At 35.1% G+C, this 17,022-nt stretch overlaps 2 protein-coding genes across 3 annotated transcripts in view; both read right to left on the bottom strand.

Moving 5' to 3' along the window:
- The window catches only part of LOC125935814 (cytochrome c oxidase subunit 7C, mitochondrial), a 994,084-nt gene that overhangs the window by 377,696 nt on the left and 599,366 nt on the right, over positions 1-17,022 (bottom strand). The window lies entirely within an intron of this gene.
- The window catches only part of RASA1 (RAS p21 protein activator 1), a 115,133-nt gene that overhangs the window by 18,127 nt on the left and 79,984 nt on the right, over positions 1-17,022 (bottom strand). The window contains exons 10-13 of the mRNA XM_049649773.1: positions 11,498-11,618; positions 10,366-10,522; positions 2,664-2,751; positions 626-703 (exon numbers count right to left, since the gene is read on the bottom strand). Of these exons, the coding sequence (XP_049505730.1) occupies positions 626-703; positions 2,664-2,751; positions 10,366-10,522; positions 11,498-11,618 (444 nt within the window). The remainder of the gene's footprint in view (positions 1-625; positions 704-2,663; positions 2,752-10,365; positions 10,523-11,497; positions 11,619-17,022) is intronic.

The raw sequence follows: 17,022 nt of genomic DNA, 5'->3' as shown, positions 1-17,022 counted from the left end.
GATAGCTATTAAAAAAAAAGATATGGAGGGTATAGAGTTGATTTTACATAACCTAGGAAGAAAGAGAAAGCCCAGCTTAACTCTATAAAATGATCACGTATGACATGTTAAGGTTCAAATAAGACAGGGTACTAGTTATGTAATAGGTTTCAAAAGCAATTACTATAAAGTGAAAAACTGAAAAGTTTACTGGGATTAATGCTTAAAGTCAGATGATTATTTTCAAAAAAATACCTTTAGTGCTACCTTTTTAAAGCAGGCCAAAATAATTTTTTGAGGAAAAAAATAATGAAAGTGCCCAACAGAATGGTTTTTGTTGTTGTTGGTTTGGTACTGTTATTTTAAGTAGAAGAAATAAAATCCTTGGTATGTATTCAAAAGATGGCATTATGGACTAAGTACCCACTTAGGTATATAAAGAATATTCTCTTTCATAAATAACTATTTCTCTTGCTACTGAAGCAAGCAGAAGCATGGTTTTAAAACTCCTGGAAAGACAAACTTCTCTTCAGAATTCAAAAGTGTTTGTAATGTTGCCCAAAACAGTTCAGCTAGAAATAAAAATGAAGAGCAAAGTAACAAAGCAAAATGTGACAACCTCAAATCAAAGAAAATTAAGTTTCACCTGACGCAGGCGTTTATTAGATGTCCCTGGACTACTTTTCCGTAAACTGCAGAATGCCTGCAGACCTTTCATCCAATCCTACAAAAAAAATGACAGCATTTCAAAGAAATATACTATACTTTATTCAGTTTCTGATCATTTTTTTTTTCAAATTCAAGAGTTATTTCCTATTCCAGACTGCCATTTCTACACTGAACAGTATGTTGCACTTTAATACATTTGTGGCCCCATAAAGTTAAAACAATGACCAAAACTATTATAATAATTCTTAAAACTGTATTTCTGTAGAATCCCTAAATTAATGTTAAGTACACCACGAGTGACCATTAATTAGTCCCAAGCTAAAATTATATATGGTCATTAAGCAGTCATGTTTTGTGAAAGGAGGGCTGAGTACCAAACCAATTGACCGTGTTTTGACTGGTCTGATGACGGGTACTCTAATCTTACCTTAGACCAGGATATAGGTAGAAACGTGTAAGGGGATCTGGGTTATTAATAAGCTTTTCAAATGGAACATTAAAGAAAATTTTCAGGCTAATATTCCAATTAAATTGAAGCCATTTATTTTTAAATGTTTATCTAGTGGTCTGGAGAAAGGAGAGAATCATCTTAGGTTTATCAAAAATAAGTCTAAATGCTTCACGTTGGCTTACATATTTCCACAAAGTCCTGTACTACTGCTTTATTCAGTTTTCTCTCTAGCTTGTTGGCTATTTCAATCAGTCTGAACTCTGTGAATATTTACAGAACATCTTTATAGAACAAATTAAGACCAAATCAATTACCATAGCTTCAGAAATAGAAGAGTAACCACAGATCCCACAGGCCACCAAAGTAACAGAAACTGGAAATACCAGTAGTATTTTTGGACTTTAAGTGGTATACAGAAATAAAGAAGATGAAAAGTGTATATATAAGTACAAAAAGAAGATGTTCTATTTATACTGAAATGCCATGGAGTATAATAACACATTTTTATTTAGAAAGAGGGATCATAGTGAAATAATTGGAAGGCTGGATAATGAAGTTTAAATTTCTTTGCTAAGTCAATTTCTAGCATTAAGAAAATATATATCTAAGTTACCGAAATGATTTGAACTCTACTTTTTGCATCTAAATATTAGGAATAGTACCCACAAAACAAGCTTTTTTTCTGTGCTATATGTTAATATTTATTTGAAATATTTTGGAAAGATTTGAAACATGACATTCAATTATGAGCCATAAAACATAATATGGCTCATTCATCAAGTTTATTCTAGAGTCTGAGATAGTTTCATAATTTACAAATCAGGCACACATGCCCGGATCCAGTTTAAAGAGCTTCTGCCTCATATCTAGAGTTGGCAAGTTATCTTCTATTTACAGCAAAGTTGTTTTCTTTGACCTCTTAACCACCTTCTGATTCCTTCCATAGACTATAAGCAGAACAAATATCACCATATTTGTACAAAATACCAGTAAACGCCCCTGAAACATTATGGCTCAAAGAAATCAAAGTGTCTTCACAACACGGCTTAAAATTTAATAAAAGTTTTAAGAAGGGCATTGCATATGGATCAATGCCCAGTGCTGAAAGTAGACATTACATGCAGAGTAGGAGAAAATAGAAAATTCCTAAAATACTTTTCTTTTTGATGACTGAACTTCTATCTTTAGGAATGGACTAGTGAAGAATAACAGTGCCTGTTAGCAAAACTAACTGGCTTACCTTTCAGTTGTACTGAGAATATCTATAACCTTTCTGCAGAGAGGATTTTAAATGAGCATTTTCAGCTGGACTCAACATCACAGAGTATTTAAAAAGGTCAATTTAAAATGAGGTTTTCATTCCTAATAGCCCTTCACTGCAGTTTTGTGCATTTCTTTATAAAAAAATTGTACACATCAAAGTTCTCATCCCTTGAAATAAAAAGATGATTTCAGTATTCCTTTTTATGTCTTTATCATAAATGTAATAGTTTTCTATTCTAGTTCAAAAGAAAACATGAGCTAAATAAAAGCTTGCAGTAGTTGAAAAAAACAATGAACTTACCTCTGCTTGTTCTGGAGTTTCTCCTGCAAAGTAAAAAATGTAATGTTCTTCACTAAAGTGCTGAACCACTATCTGAAAACAGTTTGGCCTTTAAAATACAAACAGAAAAGTTATTAGGAAGCTTAATAAAAAGCATTAAAACACACCAACTTAAAAAAAAATCAGAACATATAATTATATAATGTCTAACAATTAACATAATTCTTAATTTTGAGAACTACTCCAATGTACCAGATCATTCCTGGGGGAAACAAAAAAAAAAAAAAATGCCAGCTGCATTTATTTTAGACAACTTTTTGTCCGCACCGCTGAAATTTTATGGATCCTTCAAAGTTTCAAAAAGTTTTATGCTAGAATTGTCCATCTAAATATTTTTTAAAGCAAAATGTTACTAAATTCACCACTTCAGAATGATATATAATATACATTTAGATGTGCTGGAAAGACTAGATATGTTCTTAGACCAAAAATGTTCTTAATGGTTATCTCTCAATGGATTGTGGGTAATTTTTTAAAATCTATTTTTATGTATTTAAAAAAGTTTTTTTTTACAACTGACCATCTATCCTCATTTGTTAAAATGGAAACATCATCTGCTCACACATATGCTTGTTCTGATGATTAAGTAACCCAATGGCGATACACAGTATATGTTAGTTCTTGTCCTCCAATAGCACACACCATTACTAGAATTCATTTGACAGGGAAGTACATTAGATAGTACTTTGTATCTTTTTTGAAGATGGACTGGCTTTCCAACTAGACTTGAAAATGATCATAAAATGTTTTTTAAGGACCTTCATGTGTTTGAAACTCAATAAATGTTATTTTTAGTTGCCTTCACCAAAGATTATATCTTTTAATGTTAGGAGGCCATAGCAAAATACCCCAAGTACAAGCTTACACATTTATTAAAGATAAAAACCATCCTTTCATGTTTTGAGAAGGCTATAAAAGAATAGAAAATACCAATTAGAAACTTCAGGATCCGAAAGCATCTTGAATCAGTCTGACCTTGCCGGCTTCATAAATTAGAAACAAAAAACAACGTTTGAAATCACTAGAGAACAACGAAAGCAGCTAAGACTTAAGAGGCCAAGATCACAGTGAGATGAGCCTGCCTTTCTCCACAGCTTTTCCTTTCAAGGTGGTGCCAGTTTCTAACTGTGTAGGGCAAGAAGCTGAAACGCTAAGCAGAAAGCCGCATCTGAGAGGCTCAAAAGCCAAACCAGCACATTGAACAGTTTCATATTGCTAGGAGACAAATGACTTTGGGGCCTTTAAAAGAAAAGGCTTTGAGATAAGACGCGTACAAGGGCCATGCCTTGAGAATAAGGGTAATCCAGGAATAGAACGGCCTTCACTAATACATCCATTATACCTCCAATTGATCCCTGAGGGGACTCCTCTGGCAGAAGAACAATCCTTTCTGGAGGCAATAACATTATCCATAGCTTCCACAGTTTTTCATACAGAATTGTCCACCATTTAGTCAAACATAAGTAGACATCCCAGGAATCATGATCAAATGACTGAAAAGCCAAAAAACAAACAAAAAAACCCAAAAAACAAAACAAAAAAAAAAACCAAAGTGGAAAGACCTACATATAATCCAGATGCTGTTTGATACAACTTTCAAATAGCTGTAATAAAAAGGTATAAGAAAACAGGTAACAAAATAGACAATTTTGCCAGATAACTACATCCATAAAAGAATCAAATGGAAATTCTAAATTCAAAAATGTAATTAATAAAATTAAGACCTCAAGAAATGCATTCAATTACAGAAGAACAGATTAGTGAATTGAAAGTCAAGTAAGAATACCCAGCCTGAGGCACATAAAGGAAAATAATATGAAAAACGTGGAAAACTATGTCATAGACACATGGGACGTAAAGATGTAACATGGATCACACAGAGCAGATGCACAAGAATGTGGTGGAAGAACTGTTTAAAGAGATTATAACCAAGAATTTTCTGAAACTGGCAAAAGACATCAGTGTCAAACTGAAGAAGCTCTGCTAACATTAGGGTAAAGTGTTTGTTTTTTAATTACCGGAGGCACATTACATTGTTTAGCTACTAAAAATCTAAAGAAAAAGCTCAAAGCAACCAGAAAAAGATAAAATATAGTACACCTCAAAGAGAAAAAAAAAAAAGATCGATTATTTCTAAGAGACAATCAGAATCAGAAACAGAAGAAAATGCTGGAAGGCAGAAAAATATCTTTAAAATACTGAAAAAAATGTCAACTTAAAATTTAATATCCAGTAAAAGCATTGTTCCTAAATGAAGATAAACAGTAAATACTGCCACAAAGAAAGATTAAGCCTATGAAAAGATAAAAAGTATAAAACATTCCCACATAAATATTCACTACAATAACTCAGTCACTGAAATGTTTTTCAACTTGTCCTGCTGGAATGATTATATTTAAAGTAAAACCATTTAAAAGTGAGAAGTTTAATATAAAGAAATAGAATGCTTAGAGACCTCTTAATATTGAAAATGATCTGGAAAAACCACATAGCTGTGCAGCTAAAGCAGTTTAGGAAAACATGCACGGTTCACCTCTACTACAGGGGCTGTCGTTAACTTTCACATTCCATTCCACGCACAAGCCACAGGTCAGTGTACAGGCTTCTAGCCATACCCAGAGCAAGAAACGTTCAGTGTCAGCCATGTATTTTAAAGAAAAAAAGTGCTGCATTCATCCACAATTTCCCCTTTTGTACTATCAGATTTGCATTCCAGGATACAAAATCTGGTATCAACCTCTTTTTCACTAGTCCTACTATCTGGTAGAAGTGTCTGTTCATTTCCTTGATATTGCTGATGCTGTTTTTCTTGGCATCCATTCTTTCTTGGTGCTACCCAACTATTTCACAGTAAGTCCCCCCAAAATAAAGTTGATGATGGTAAGCTGGCATACTTTGAAAAAACTGAGGGGCGCCTGGGTGGCTCAGTCGGTTAAGTGTCCGACATCGGCTCAGGTCATGATCTCACAGTTCCTGAGTTCAAGCCCCGTGTAGGGTTCTGTGCTGACGGCTCGGAGCCTGGAGCCTGCTTCAGATTCTGTGTCTCCCTCTCTCTCTCTGCCCCTCCCCTGCTCATGTTCTATCTCTGTCTCTCAAAAATAAACAAACATTAAAAAAAAATTTAAAAAAAAACTCAGTTCTTTAAAATAAAAGACGTACCTAAGTTCCCATGAACGTAACTTTTTCATACCACGTTTAGACTTGGTCTCATTAAATACAACATCTTCAAATTCTTAAAAGCCACCTTTGCCAAGAAACTTTGTACAAGAAGCAAGCTGTGTGATCTTGCAGCAAATGGAAAATGTGTATTTACTGCTCTTCTACAACCTGAAACTCCTTTCTTAATATTAACCATAACAGGAATAATTCAGTCTCTTTAAATTGCATTAAAAGATACAGTCTTGGGGCGCCTGGGTGGCTCAGTCGGTTGAGCGGCCGAGTTCGGCTCAGGTCACGGTCTCGAGGTTAGTGAGTTCCAGCCCCGCGTCGGCTCTGTGCTGACAGCTCAGAGCGTGGAGCCTGTTTCAGATTCTGTGTCTCCCTCTCTCTGACCCTCCCCTGTTCACGCTCTGTCTCTCTCTGTCTCAAAAATAAACATTAAAAAAAAAAAAAAAAAGATACAGTCTTTCCTTAACTCTAGCAGCCATTCCTTTAATTGGCAAGTGTAATGTTAACCTTTCTTTTTGATACTGTAAACTGGTTTTCAGTCCACTTGCGCCTGTTCATAGAAAGTACGTCAAAATAATGGTACAGCTTTTCCCCAAATTTACACAGATGTAGCTTTGTCTTAATAATTCTTTAAGATTATTACTGAAATTATACATATCAATAGGGAGTCATTTTTAACCTCATTTTTCCAAAGTTGTATTTCTGCTTTGAATCCATAACCTATCAGAACATATTAATATACTTTTGTGTTCTACTTCTAATTTTGAGGAAGTTTATCCATTCTTCAACTAATCTGTAAAGTGGGAATCATTCACCAAGAAGATTTTTCTTATAGATCATAACACTTCAGTAAAACTCTTCTTCTGGATGACTTACGGACTCTGGTCTCAAACAGCAGAGTGGTATTCTGATCCTCTTTCCTCCCATAAAGCTGAAAACATGTGCAGCTGAAGCAGCTTGGATTTTATATGACTCCATTTTATAATATTTAGCGTGGAATTCAGGTCCAAAGACAGACTTTTACTATGAGAGCCTCTCTGTATTGCTTATTTTCCAGAATGAGTTTTTGATGTAAAAATCTTTAAATGTTCCTATCATGAAATTTCATCACTGATCATAAACTTAAATACTATTTCTGCAAGATCTTCTTGCAGAAGATATAATTTACTGTTTTATATACTTTATCCTCAGCAATTTCTTTGGTAATCCTTTGAGTAGCCAACAATGTACTTCCAAGTATTTCTCTAATGTTTGCAGATTCATCAGTGTGTAGTGAAAATGTCACCTCTGGATCTGTATACAGCCTCTATCATTTGATACACCCACCAATGCATTTACTGATAATACTATCTGAACACAATCAAATACTATTTGAAAATGGTATCTCTTCTAGTTCTTTTGCTTTTTGGCTTCAAACATAAAACTGCCAATTTCCATGCACACTGATTCAACAAGCAAATACTCCAACTCTGTGTGAAGCATTCTGGCTTTAGCTTTAGCTATTAATTGCAAGAGTTCCCAGAAAACTTCCCAAATAAAATGTTACCATAGGAACAGATCTATGGAGGGGAGGGGATTGGGAGGGGAAATAGAGGGGGGGAAAGCTTTTATTTAGTAGTAAATGCAAAATATTTAGGCTGAGGATGAGAAGCTGTATTGGCTTTAGTTATCCCAATACATTTTTTAAAGTTTATTTGAGAGAGAGAGAGAGAGAGAGAGAGAGAGAGAGAGAGAGAGAGACAGCATGCACACAAGTGGAGGAGGGGCAGAGAGAGAGAGAGAGAGAGAGAGAGAGAGAGAATCCCAAGTAGGCTCCGTGCTGTCAGCACAAAGCCTGATGTGGGGCTGGAACTCATGAACTGTGAGATCATGACCTGAGCTGAAAATGAGAAATGAGTTGGACACTTAACCAAATGAGCCACCCAGGCGCCTCTGACCCCAATACATTTCTTAAGAGGCCTAATTAATAGGCTGCATTTTTTAAAATTAAGGCTACTGTTTTTATCTTGTGAATTTAATGACTTTCCAGCTGTAATCACCAAAATGCCCTTTATGGTGGGAAAATAACTGTCTATACATTAAAGCCAATCATAAAGAACAATGAAAAAAAATCTCGTTATTTTTTTTAAAACTCCCTTATATATTTTACAGTAAATGCAAGGTTAACTTCTGTGTTAACAGAAAAAAAGTGTAAATGTAAAATACAAAATGAAACTAAGTCTTACCACTGACACAAAAAGTAACTTCAATGATGATCAACAACAAAAAAACAAATAAAATAAGGGGCGCCTGGGTGGCTCAGTCAGTTAAGCGTCCGACTTTGGCTCAGGTCATGATCTCGCAGTCCGTGAGTTCGAGAGCCCGCGTCAGGCTCTGTGCTAACAGTTCAGATTCTGGAGCCTGCTTCAGATTCTGTCTCCTCCTCTCTCTCTCTCTGCCCCTCCCCACCTCATGCTCTGTCTGTCTCAAAAATGAATAAATGTTAAAAAAATTAAGAAAAAAACGAATAAAATAACATTCAGAGTAAATGGGTGATTTAAGAAAAAACTCAGAGGAAAGTATCCAAGTGTGTGCCACTGCAGAGAGCTTTTTGGTCCACAAGTGTTATGTGCCAGTTCTTTTGCCAAAATAAAATAGTAAGTTAAAACAGTTTATAAAAGAAGTCATAATTTCAAGTTGTATAGATTTTGAGATACAAAACATTTAATATTTTTATTACGGTAACATTTTACAACCACCAATATCTCAACCAATTTGCAGCACGCTAGTTGGGAAGCTCTGATCTAACTGTCTAAATGAATTTATACCCATCTTCTAAGATTCGGCTTAAGAGCCAGCTATTTCATATTACTTATTTCAATAAGCTTGTCCTCAAAATCTCTTCCCTCTGGGAACTATTCACAGCACTATTAGGGAACAGTGACTGGTAGTGAATAGTGTGACTGTCTCCCCAACATGTGTTTCCCTCTCCCACAGAGAATACATAGCAGCCTCACTATTTGGATGTGATCATCTTCAGCAACAGGACTTGGGCACCCGATGGCCTCTGTTTATGAAGGTAATCCCACTCCAGACTGATTGAGAGGTGGCTCAGTAGAGCATTCTCAGGATTTTCAATCATTACTGGAGGGAATGCTTACTTTTCCTTTGTCTGGGTACCATATGCCACTATGCTACCATGTTTTGTGACAAAGAATTCAGCACACACAAAGGCAAGCAGAGGGGAAAGCTCAACAGAAAAAGAGCCAGAAGTCTGATCTAACCACACCTGAAGGCCAAGATTCCATACTGGGGGGGGGGGGGGGGAATCTTGGAAAACCCTATCTTCCCCAAAAGATTATTGTTTGTTTTTTTTGCAATAGCTGTTTTTATGAAATATTAGGAATTAAAAAAAAAGTGGGAGGAGTTATCAAAGTCCAAAGGATTCATGAAAATACTTCATATTATACTTCCCTGTTAGTGACTGATTCACAACAGAAACACTTGGGCTAAGGCTCCAAAAAGCCCTGTTGTAAAGATAAACTATCTGTTCGAGTCAGCATTTCTTAAACCTTGACCATTTTAAAAAAATGACTAAATTTTTAATTATTAATTTGTCTATAATTAAAATTACACAATAACACTATTCCTAAACCCAGTTTGGAAAGAAGAAATGACAAAGCCATATGCTCTACATGAACTTTTCTCAACTTAAATAGGATAAAACTAGACTTGCTTACTAGAAATGCCATCCTCCAGCAGAAAAAAGTTGTAAAAACCATTTGTTTTAACGGCTTTGTGTTAGTAACAGTAAGTAATGAAAATGATACATGTATCTAAAAAGGCTCCAGAATGGATTATTAGTAATACTGATGGGGAAAGGTAAAGAAAGGCCAGGGTTCCTAATCAAAAAACTAGACGTAATCAAGAGCTGGATTTGCCTTATGTCCAGGATACACCTTTAGCTTATACATTTATATTTATTTTTTGAAAAGCTCTGAAATTAATGTAAAAAAAAAATGTTTCAACTCCAAATCTGAAGTACTCTCCTGTTTCCTAGGAAGCAATTATTTTTATATTAAAATTGTTCCTTAATATCACATTTTTTAGGAACAGGCCTATCAAGCTAATAGTACAACTGAGTGTATTTAGGACTATCAGATGCAGTGAGTTCAGAGGGAATGTGATACAATAGGGAAGAGGACAAGACTCAAAGTCAGTCACTCAAAAGACTGGTGATGGGGCAGGGAGGAAACATGCCTTATGCAGGTTATGTTTTACTAAAGGAAGTGTCATTCCAAAGATTTCTATGTAATACAAGAGTAGAATTTCATGCACAGGTTAGTCTAAAATAAATAAGGAAGACAGAAATTACCCTACAAAGTATATCTGACATTTTAAGATGATTTTAGGACTCACAGAATCAGTTGGCTAGGTTTTGAAAAATGATCTGAACACATCCACCTGTTTTATTATTAAAACAATTCTAAAAAGAAATAGGAAACCAATTTCTTACCTGCCAAAGAGACTATCATGAACAACATAGACAGAACATACACTGAGATCTATTAATCCTTTTGGTTTTGTAGCTCGTTTTTCACTTTCAAAATAAATAAGTTGGGCATCACTGCCCTCTAAGATAAAATATAAATTTTTCCACCGTTTTCCTTTGCCTGTTAAAAAAAAAAATGCTTCCCGTTAGCCAAATAATAAACTATTAAGTGATATATATATTAAGTCATAAAAATCATTATTGCTAAATATAAAAATCATGTTTCCATTTTTATTCCAAAGCTTCAATAACACACCAATCCTTATAAAATGAAAAAATGCCTCAATTTATCTGTAGAAAAATGCCTTGTAAATGACAAAATTACCTGAACTACATCTCTGGAGATTTCATTAAGATAAAATCTTTAAAACTCTTGCTTAGGTGTAATTTTTTTCTAGTCGTAAGAAAAAAAAACTCTTCTACCACACCCCCTAACAGCCAACCCTGTGACATTTCTTTATGTCAAATTGAGGCAAATCTATAAAACAGAAACATCAAAACAGTCAATGTGTTTGGGGCACTTAGGTGGGTGGCTCAGTCGGTTAAGCATCTGACTCTTGATTTCTGCTCATATCACGATCTCATGGGTCATGAGTTTGAGCCCCATGACAGGCTCTGCTTGGGATTCTCTCTGCCCTCCCCAGCTCATGTGCCTATGCTCTGTCTCTCTCTCAAAATAACTAAATAAACTTAAAATTTTTAAAAAGGGAAACAATGAGTGTGACAAGTATCAAAAAAGTTTCTCTTAAAAAAGAAAAATAATAATGAAGTATGGGGTGGAGAGGGGGCAAAGAATCCAACACCTTGCACTGGAACTGACTTTAAGATTTAAAAGATATACTTGGAAATATGGAAGCCTGTTTCATGAAACTCTGCTGGGGCATGTTGACGTAATACACCTAAACTCTACATTTTGAAGGATCCTTACATAAAAGCTTTAAACAATGGTCAATTACTAAATAATAATTCATGTCAAAACAACTTATTAAATACAAATCTCAATGGGAATTTTTATGCCCAATATTTACAATGTTTCTACTAAATATTAATGGTAAAATACTGAAATTTAATCTTTAGTCTTAAAGTTAACACTTACCCTTTTTCAGAAGATAACCTTTTTTAACAATATTTTTATAAAAGGCATCCTTTGTTTTTCGACGAATCGTATTATAGATTTCCTTGCCATCTACTGTATCACTGAGTACTTGTTCTTGATCCTGAATTTTTAAAAATATTAAAAATTATTTCATGAATTCTTGATGGAAATTAAGCAAAACCTACTTGATAACTAATTAAAAGCCATGCTGCTTGTCTATCTAGACATTTACAAAAGGTTTTAATGCTAAAATTTCAAATAACACTAACACCTATATTCAGAGATCCTTTGCTTTTCAAAGAAATTTTCAAAAATACAGTTTTGTTGTGTTACAGCAAATAACACTGTTTTGAAAACATGACTTTGTCCCAACAGAACTGCTAAGTTAGGAACCAATTTAAGCAGAACCAAATTCATGGTTGCTGATCCCGTTACATCTGCGAGAATCACTAGGCGAATGCAGAAAACTGCACACAGCTGAAGTGAGATGCACGGGAGTATACGAAACACACCTCAAGTACTAACAGCCCTCTCAGTTCGCCAAGCGCTATATGCCTTACCCATCTATCCACACCTGATATTACGCCATCTGATTTCAAATAGTTCTCCTACCACTTTACAATATTCACAACCCTTCTGATGGCCTCTTACGCAAGTAAACCTCATGTCTTTTTCAAGGTAAAGTGCCATATTTATTGTAGTAAATATCTTGGAACCATTTAGCACATACAAAAACTATGTTACATTTTATTACGTTCTCATCTGTATGTGTTACTGATGAGGTTTTTGAGTGTTATACCCCTAACGTCACTTTCCCATAACGTTGTAACTTTTATTTCATGGTTTTACATAACTCTTTGGACTTACAGGAATGCATGCATGTGTCTTAACTGCTAAATCCTCCCAAATAACAAAATTAATTCTGATGTCAGGAAGAATATAAAGAGTGTCTTTAAAATGATCTTTCCAAAATAAATCAATCATCAGTATTACCACTGGGATCCACTGGACTCAATTTCAGTTTTTAGTTTCTTTGTTGAGCACTTCTTAATATTTGCTAGGCTTAAGATTTTATGACTTTTTTTCTAAGAGACCTTATGGGTCCATATGATCTTTTTAGAAATCTAAGATATGAGATTTTCACAAATCTTATTCTTCCCATATCTTGAAACATTCTGCTATCTCATCATCTTATGAACCATTTCATCATTATTCAGCAATTAACTCCCAAGTATGCTAAAGAGTAGGGGTTGGCAAACCATGGCCCCTGTGCCAAATCCAACCCACTGCCTGTTTCTGGACATGCAGTTTTATCAAAACATAGCCACGCTCATTCCTTTATGTTTTGTCTGTGGCTGCTTTCACACTACAAAGGCATAGTTCAGCAGTTGAGATGGAGACTGAGTGGCCCGCAAAACCTAAAATATTTATAATCTGGCCCTTTACAAAACAGTTTGCCAACCGTTTGGCTTAGAGGATGATGCAAGAGTGAAATCAATCATCTCTGTTGCCTCACCCTTTGTTGTTGTCTTTTGACTGTGCTGCCAAGTGTTGCAGCATCTTTCAAAAAAGTATGTAAGACCATCTAAGTTATCTTTATATTAGCTTACACTGAACATGGCCCAGAACTCCTAATATTCTGCTCATATTAGCAAAGAGGAAAACCTGACATGAGAAGATGTCTGACAATTATTGAAAGATTAAGATGAATGCCAAGAGGCAGCAGCACTTTGGAATCTACTGTGATGATAAAATTGATTTTTGAGAAGATGATAGTATCCTCGGTGAACTTTATCAAACTCAAGAAGCACTGAGTAAATCATACATTTCTAAGAGAAAAAAAGGAAATACGATGTTTTTATCTAGTCAATCATTTAGTAGGAAGGATGTCATCATGCAATATTTTGTGACAAGAATCTAGATTGCTCTATTTTGATCTTAAGAAATAAGGGCTTTTTAAATGTTTATGTTTGTGCACCAAGATTTACTTAAGGTAATTTTAAGCACACAAAAGGTACTTTGTAACCAAAGGTAACTGTAGAATTTTTTAAACTCACCATATTTATCATTGTAATTGATGTTTATAAATCTAAACAGGAAAATATTTTACCTTTATGGAGTCGAGAACACTGTATTCTACCAACAAAACTATAAGCCATCCGAAAGTTTTTAAAGTATATTCCATTTGATCATTCAAGTACATGACAAACCAGCAAGAATCACAAACTAAAACCCATAGAGAGATATCTACATCTGGAATCAGTATCAGATTCTGACCGTGAAAGTGTGGGAAGAAGAATCAGAGTAATTATAGGCAAGAGTTGATTAGCGATGTACTGCATCTCTAATTGATAAGAGATGAAATCTGGAATTAGGATTTACAAGATGGAAATATCCAGGTCCACGCGTGACAGTAAGTTAAGTTAGCTGCCTATTTCAAGTATGTAAGCCTTTATAACCAAGGAAATTCAGAAAAATATTCGAGTTTGCTATGTTTAAATTCTTAATGAATTTTCTAGTAACTGTTTTTGGACTATACCTTTATTCCTACTTCTAAGAATTATTCATAAAATGACTTCAGAATTAAAAATTTAAAAGGATACATTGGACCCAGATGATAAAGAGTAATGACTACGTTCCTGGTTATATAGATTTGTACTTATCAGTCTTTTATTTCAATAATGATAATATTTAGTATTGGCTATGGAACGGGGCATAGTTGTAGTCAATTATTTACGATGTATAACTAATATTAAGATTTAAACATATGACTTCCAGACAATCTCTATAGGTTTTTTCTAAATTGTATTATGGCAGGGACTGATATACTAATTTACAATTCCCAAAGGATTCTAATAAATTAGATGACACTATGACCAAGAACACAAATTCACTTTCCCAGTTCCAATAAAACACTAGATGACAAGAGGGAAAGCTTCAGGGCCTACTCTCTACACACTTCTGGAGAAGTCTTAAATGCTCCATCACATTTAATTCAATAAATGTGTGTGGAGTGCCAGGTACTGCTCTAGTTTTTGAGATACATCAGTGAACAAACCAAAGATCCTTATCCTCAGAGAACTTATATTCTAATGAGGAAAGATAATAAACATAACAAATAAAGCATAAGTTAATAAATGTTAAGTGCTTTTGTTAAGTGCTTTACATGGTAAGGGCGAGTAGCAGTATTAAATAAGGTGTGTAGGCAAGTCTCACTGTGAAGCTAACTTCTGAGCAAAACCTGAAAGAAATAAGAGAATGAGGCAAGTGGATATTTGATTAAAAAAACATTTGTGGGCAGAGTAAACAGCTGAAGTAAAGATCCTAATACATGAAAGAGTGTGGCATATTCTAAAAAATAGCAGAGAAGCCAGCATGAGTAAACAAACACAAGTGAGAGAGAAGGATGGCAGAAAGAGACAGGCTCAGAGAACCAAAGGCAGACCATCTAAGAGTCTGCCAGGCCACAGTAAGGACTTTAGCTTTCACTCTGAATGAAATGTAGAACATATGCAAATATTAAAGAGAAGAGTGAAATGATTTGACTCACAATTTAAGTGGATCCCTCTGACAATTATTCAGTGTTAAGGGGTGAAAGTGGAAACAGGGAGATGAAAGTCAGATTCTGATGGTGGTCATGTTCTAGATTTATTTGGAAGGCAGAGGCAGCATGGTGTTCCTGACAGTATGGATACAAAGCATAGGAGAGAAAGAAGAGTCAAGAATAACTTGACGCCCTAAATAATTTACTTATCTTCTCCAGTCTGAATTTCCCTGTCTTACGGTAGCAACGTCATCAAGTTGTTGAAAAAATTAAATTAATACATTTAAGAACGGTGTCTAAAACATAGTGCTTAAAAAATGTTGGCTATTTTCTTGTGGGCTGCATTCTCTCAAAAGGCTCCTTCTCTTCTAGTGTCTGTCTTGAGAAGTGTTAGCTCCACAAAGTAAGCAGACTTAGCTAGGATTCTACTCTTTCTGTTCCAGCATCTTACTCTGGGTGAGGGTATGCAGAGTCCCCTTAGTGAGAGGGAGCTAATCAGTTTTTCAATAATAAAAGATTACTCCCCTTTCTGTTCTCTTATAGAATCCTGCTGGGAAGCATAGTTAAGTATCAAGATTCCCAAACTTCTACAGTAACCTACTTTTACTCCAGGCCCCCCAAAATAGACTTCAAATAGCATTTAATCATTGTTATGTAGTAATCAAACCGCCTTGTAATTAGCACTGGTTTCTGAAGTATCCGATGCATTAATTGGCACTTTTGCAAAGGACAACAATTTGGGGTTTGTTCAGTAATTAAACAGCAACTCAAGCGTGAGGCAGACTGTTTACATGAAGTAATTTCTTAAAACAACCTTATAACTTAGGTACAAACATTTACTAGATGTCAAATTTATTCTAAATTTATTTGATGTCTACATGTCTAGATGTTTGACTAGATGCCAAATGTATTGCTTTTTTATTCTAAAAAGTAATTTTTTCTAAAAAAATTCAATAAATCCTAAGCACAATTTCAAGATGGGAAAAGTCTGACTTAATCTGTAGGCCAACACAATAAAATCTGTAGACCTCTAAAACAAATTAAAGCCATCATTAATCTAACATCCAATGTGAATCAGAATTCAGGACATAGCAATGGGATGCAGTGGCAGAATCTGTCATCTGCAGGTAAAGACACCTCTGACCCCTAATAAAAAAGACCTTGAGCAGTGCTTCTAGAAAACATGTACCATACTATGTTATTTAAAATAAACAAAAAAAGTTAGTGTTAATGTTCGTTAAGTGCAGTGAACAGCCCATGTCTGCCAGAACTGCCATAGAAAGCAGGACATCAGTGCTGACTGCAGTAATTAGGCAGGTGTCAAGAAGGAAGTGAAACTTGAGATGGATCTTCAACTAGAAGTGTTTACACAGGCCTATAGGAAGGGGCTGACATGAAGACAGCAGCAAGCACAATGAGATTAAGAGACATCAGTGATAATACAGAGGGGGTGAAGCGAGTGCTCTTCCAACTGGGGAGCACATAGTCATTCATTCAGTAACAATGATTGAATACCTCATGCCAGGTACTATTCTAGGCACTGGGACTACAACCCAACATCCCTGCTCTCGTGGACCATGCATTCTACGAGGAATGAAGCTATATTAAGTGTGACAAGATGATGATGATTCTTGAATTAATATTAAGCATCAGATAATGACCGCATCTCAGCAACTGTAATGACTAGCAGGTACAGCCATCTGAAACTAACGTGTTAGGAGGAGGGAAAATTGAGAAGCTAGAGACACAACCAAATACTGTGGAAGTTTATTTGGGTAACTGAAAATTCTTACAATCCTTCTTTATATCCTTAAAGCATCAGTGCCTCCATTTTCCATATAGGAATATTCTTAATCACTCTTTCAAAATACCTGTTCCTAACCTCTGCCACAAGCTTTCCCCAACACTCTCTAGGAAGTGTAAGAAATAAACAGACTAAGCAATCACCCTATGCACTAAGCAGCTAATATTCAACAGGCCC

This window comes from Panthera uncia (assembly GCF_023721935.1).
Source record: "Panthera uncia isolate 11264 chromosome A1 unlocalized genomic scaffold, Puncia_PCG_1.0 HiC_scaffold_17, whole genome shotgun sequence".
Classification (NCBI taxonomy): Eukaryota; Metazoa; Chordata; class Mammalia; order Carnivora; family Felidae; genus Panthera; species Panthera uncia.
This window is presented reverse-complemented; position numbering and strand designations above follow the sequence as displayed.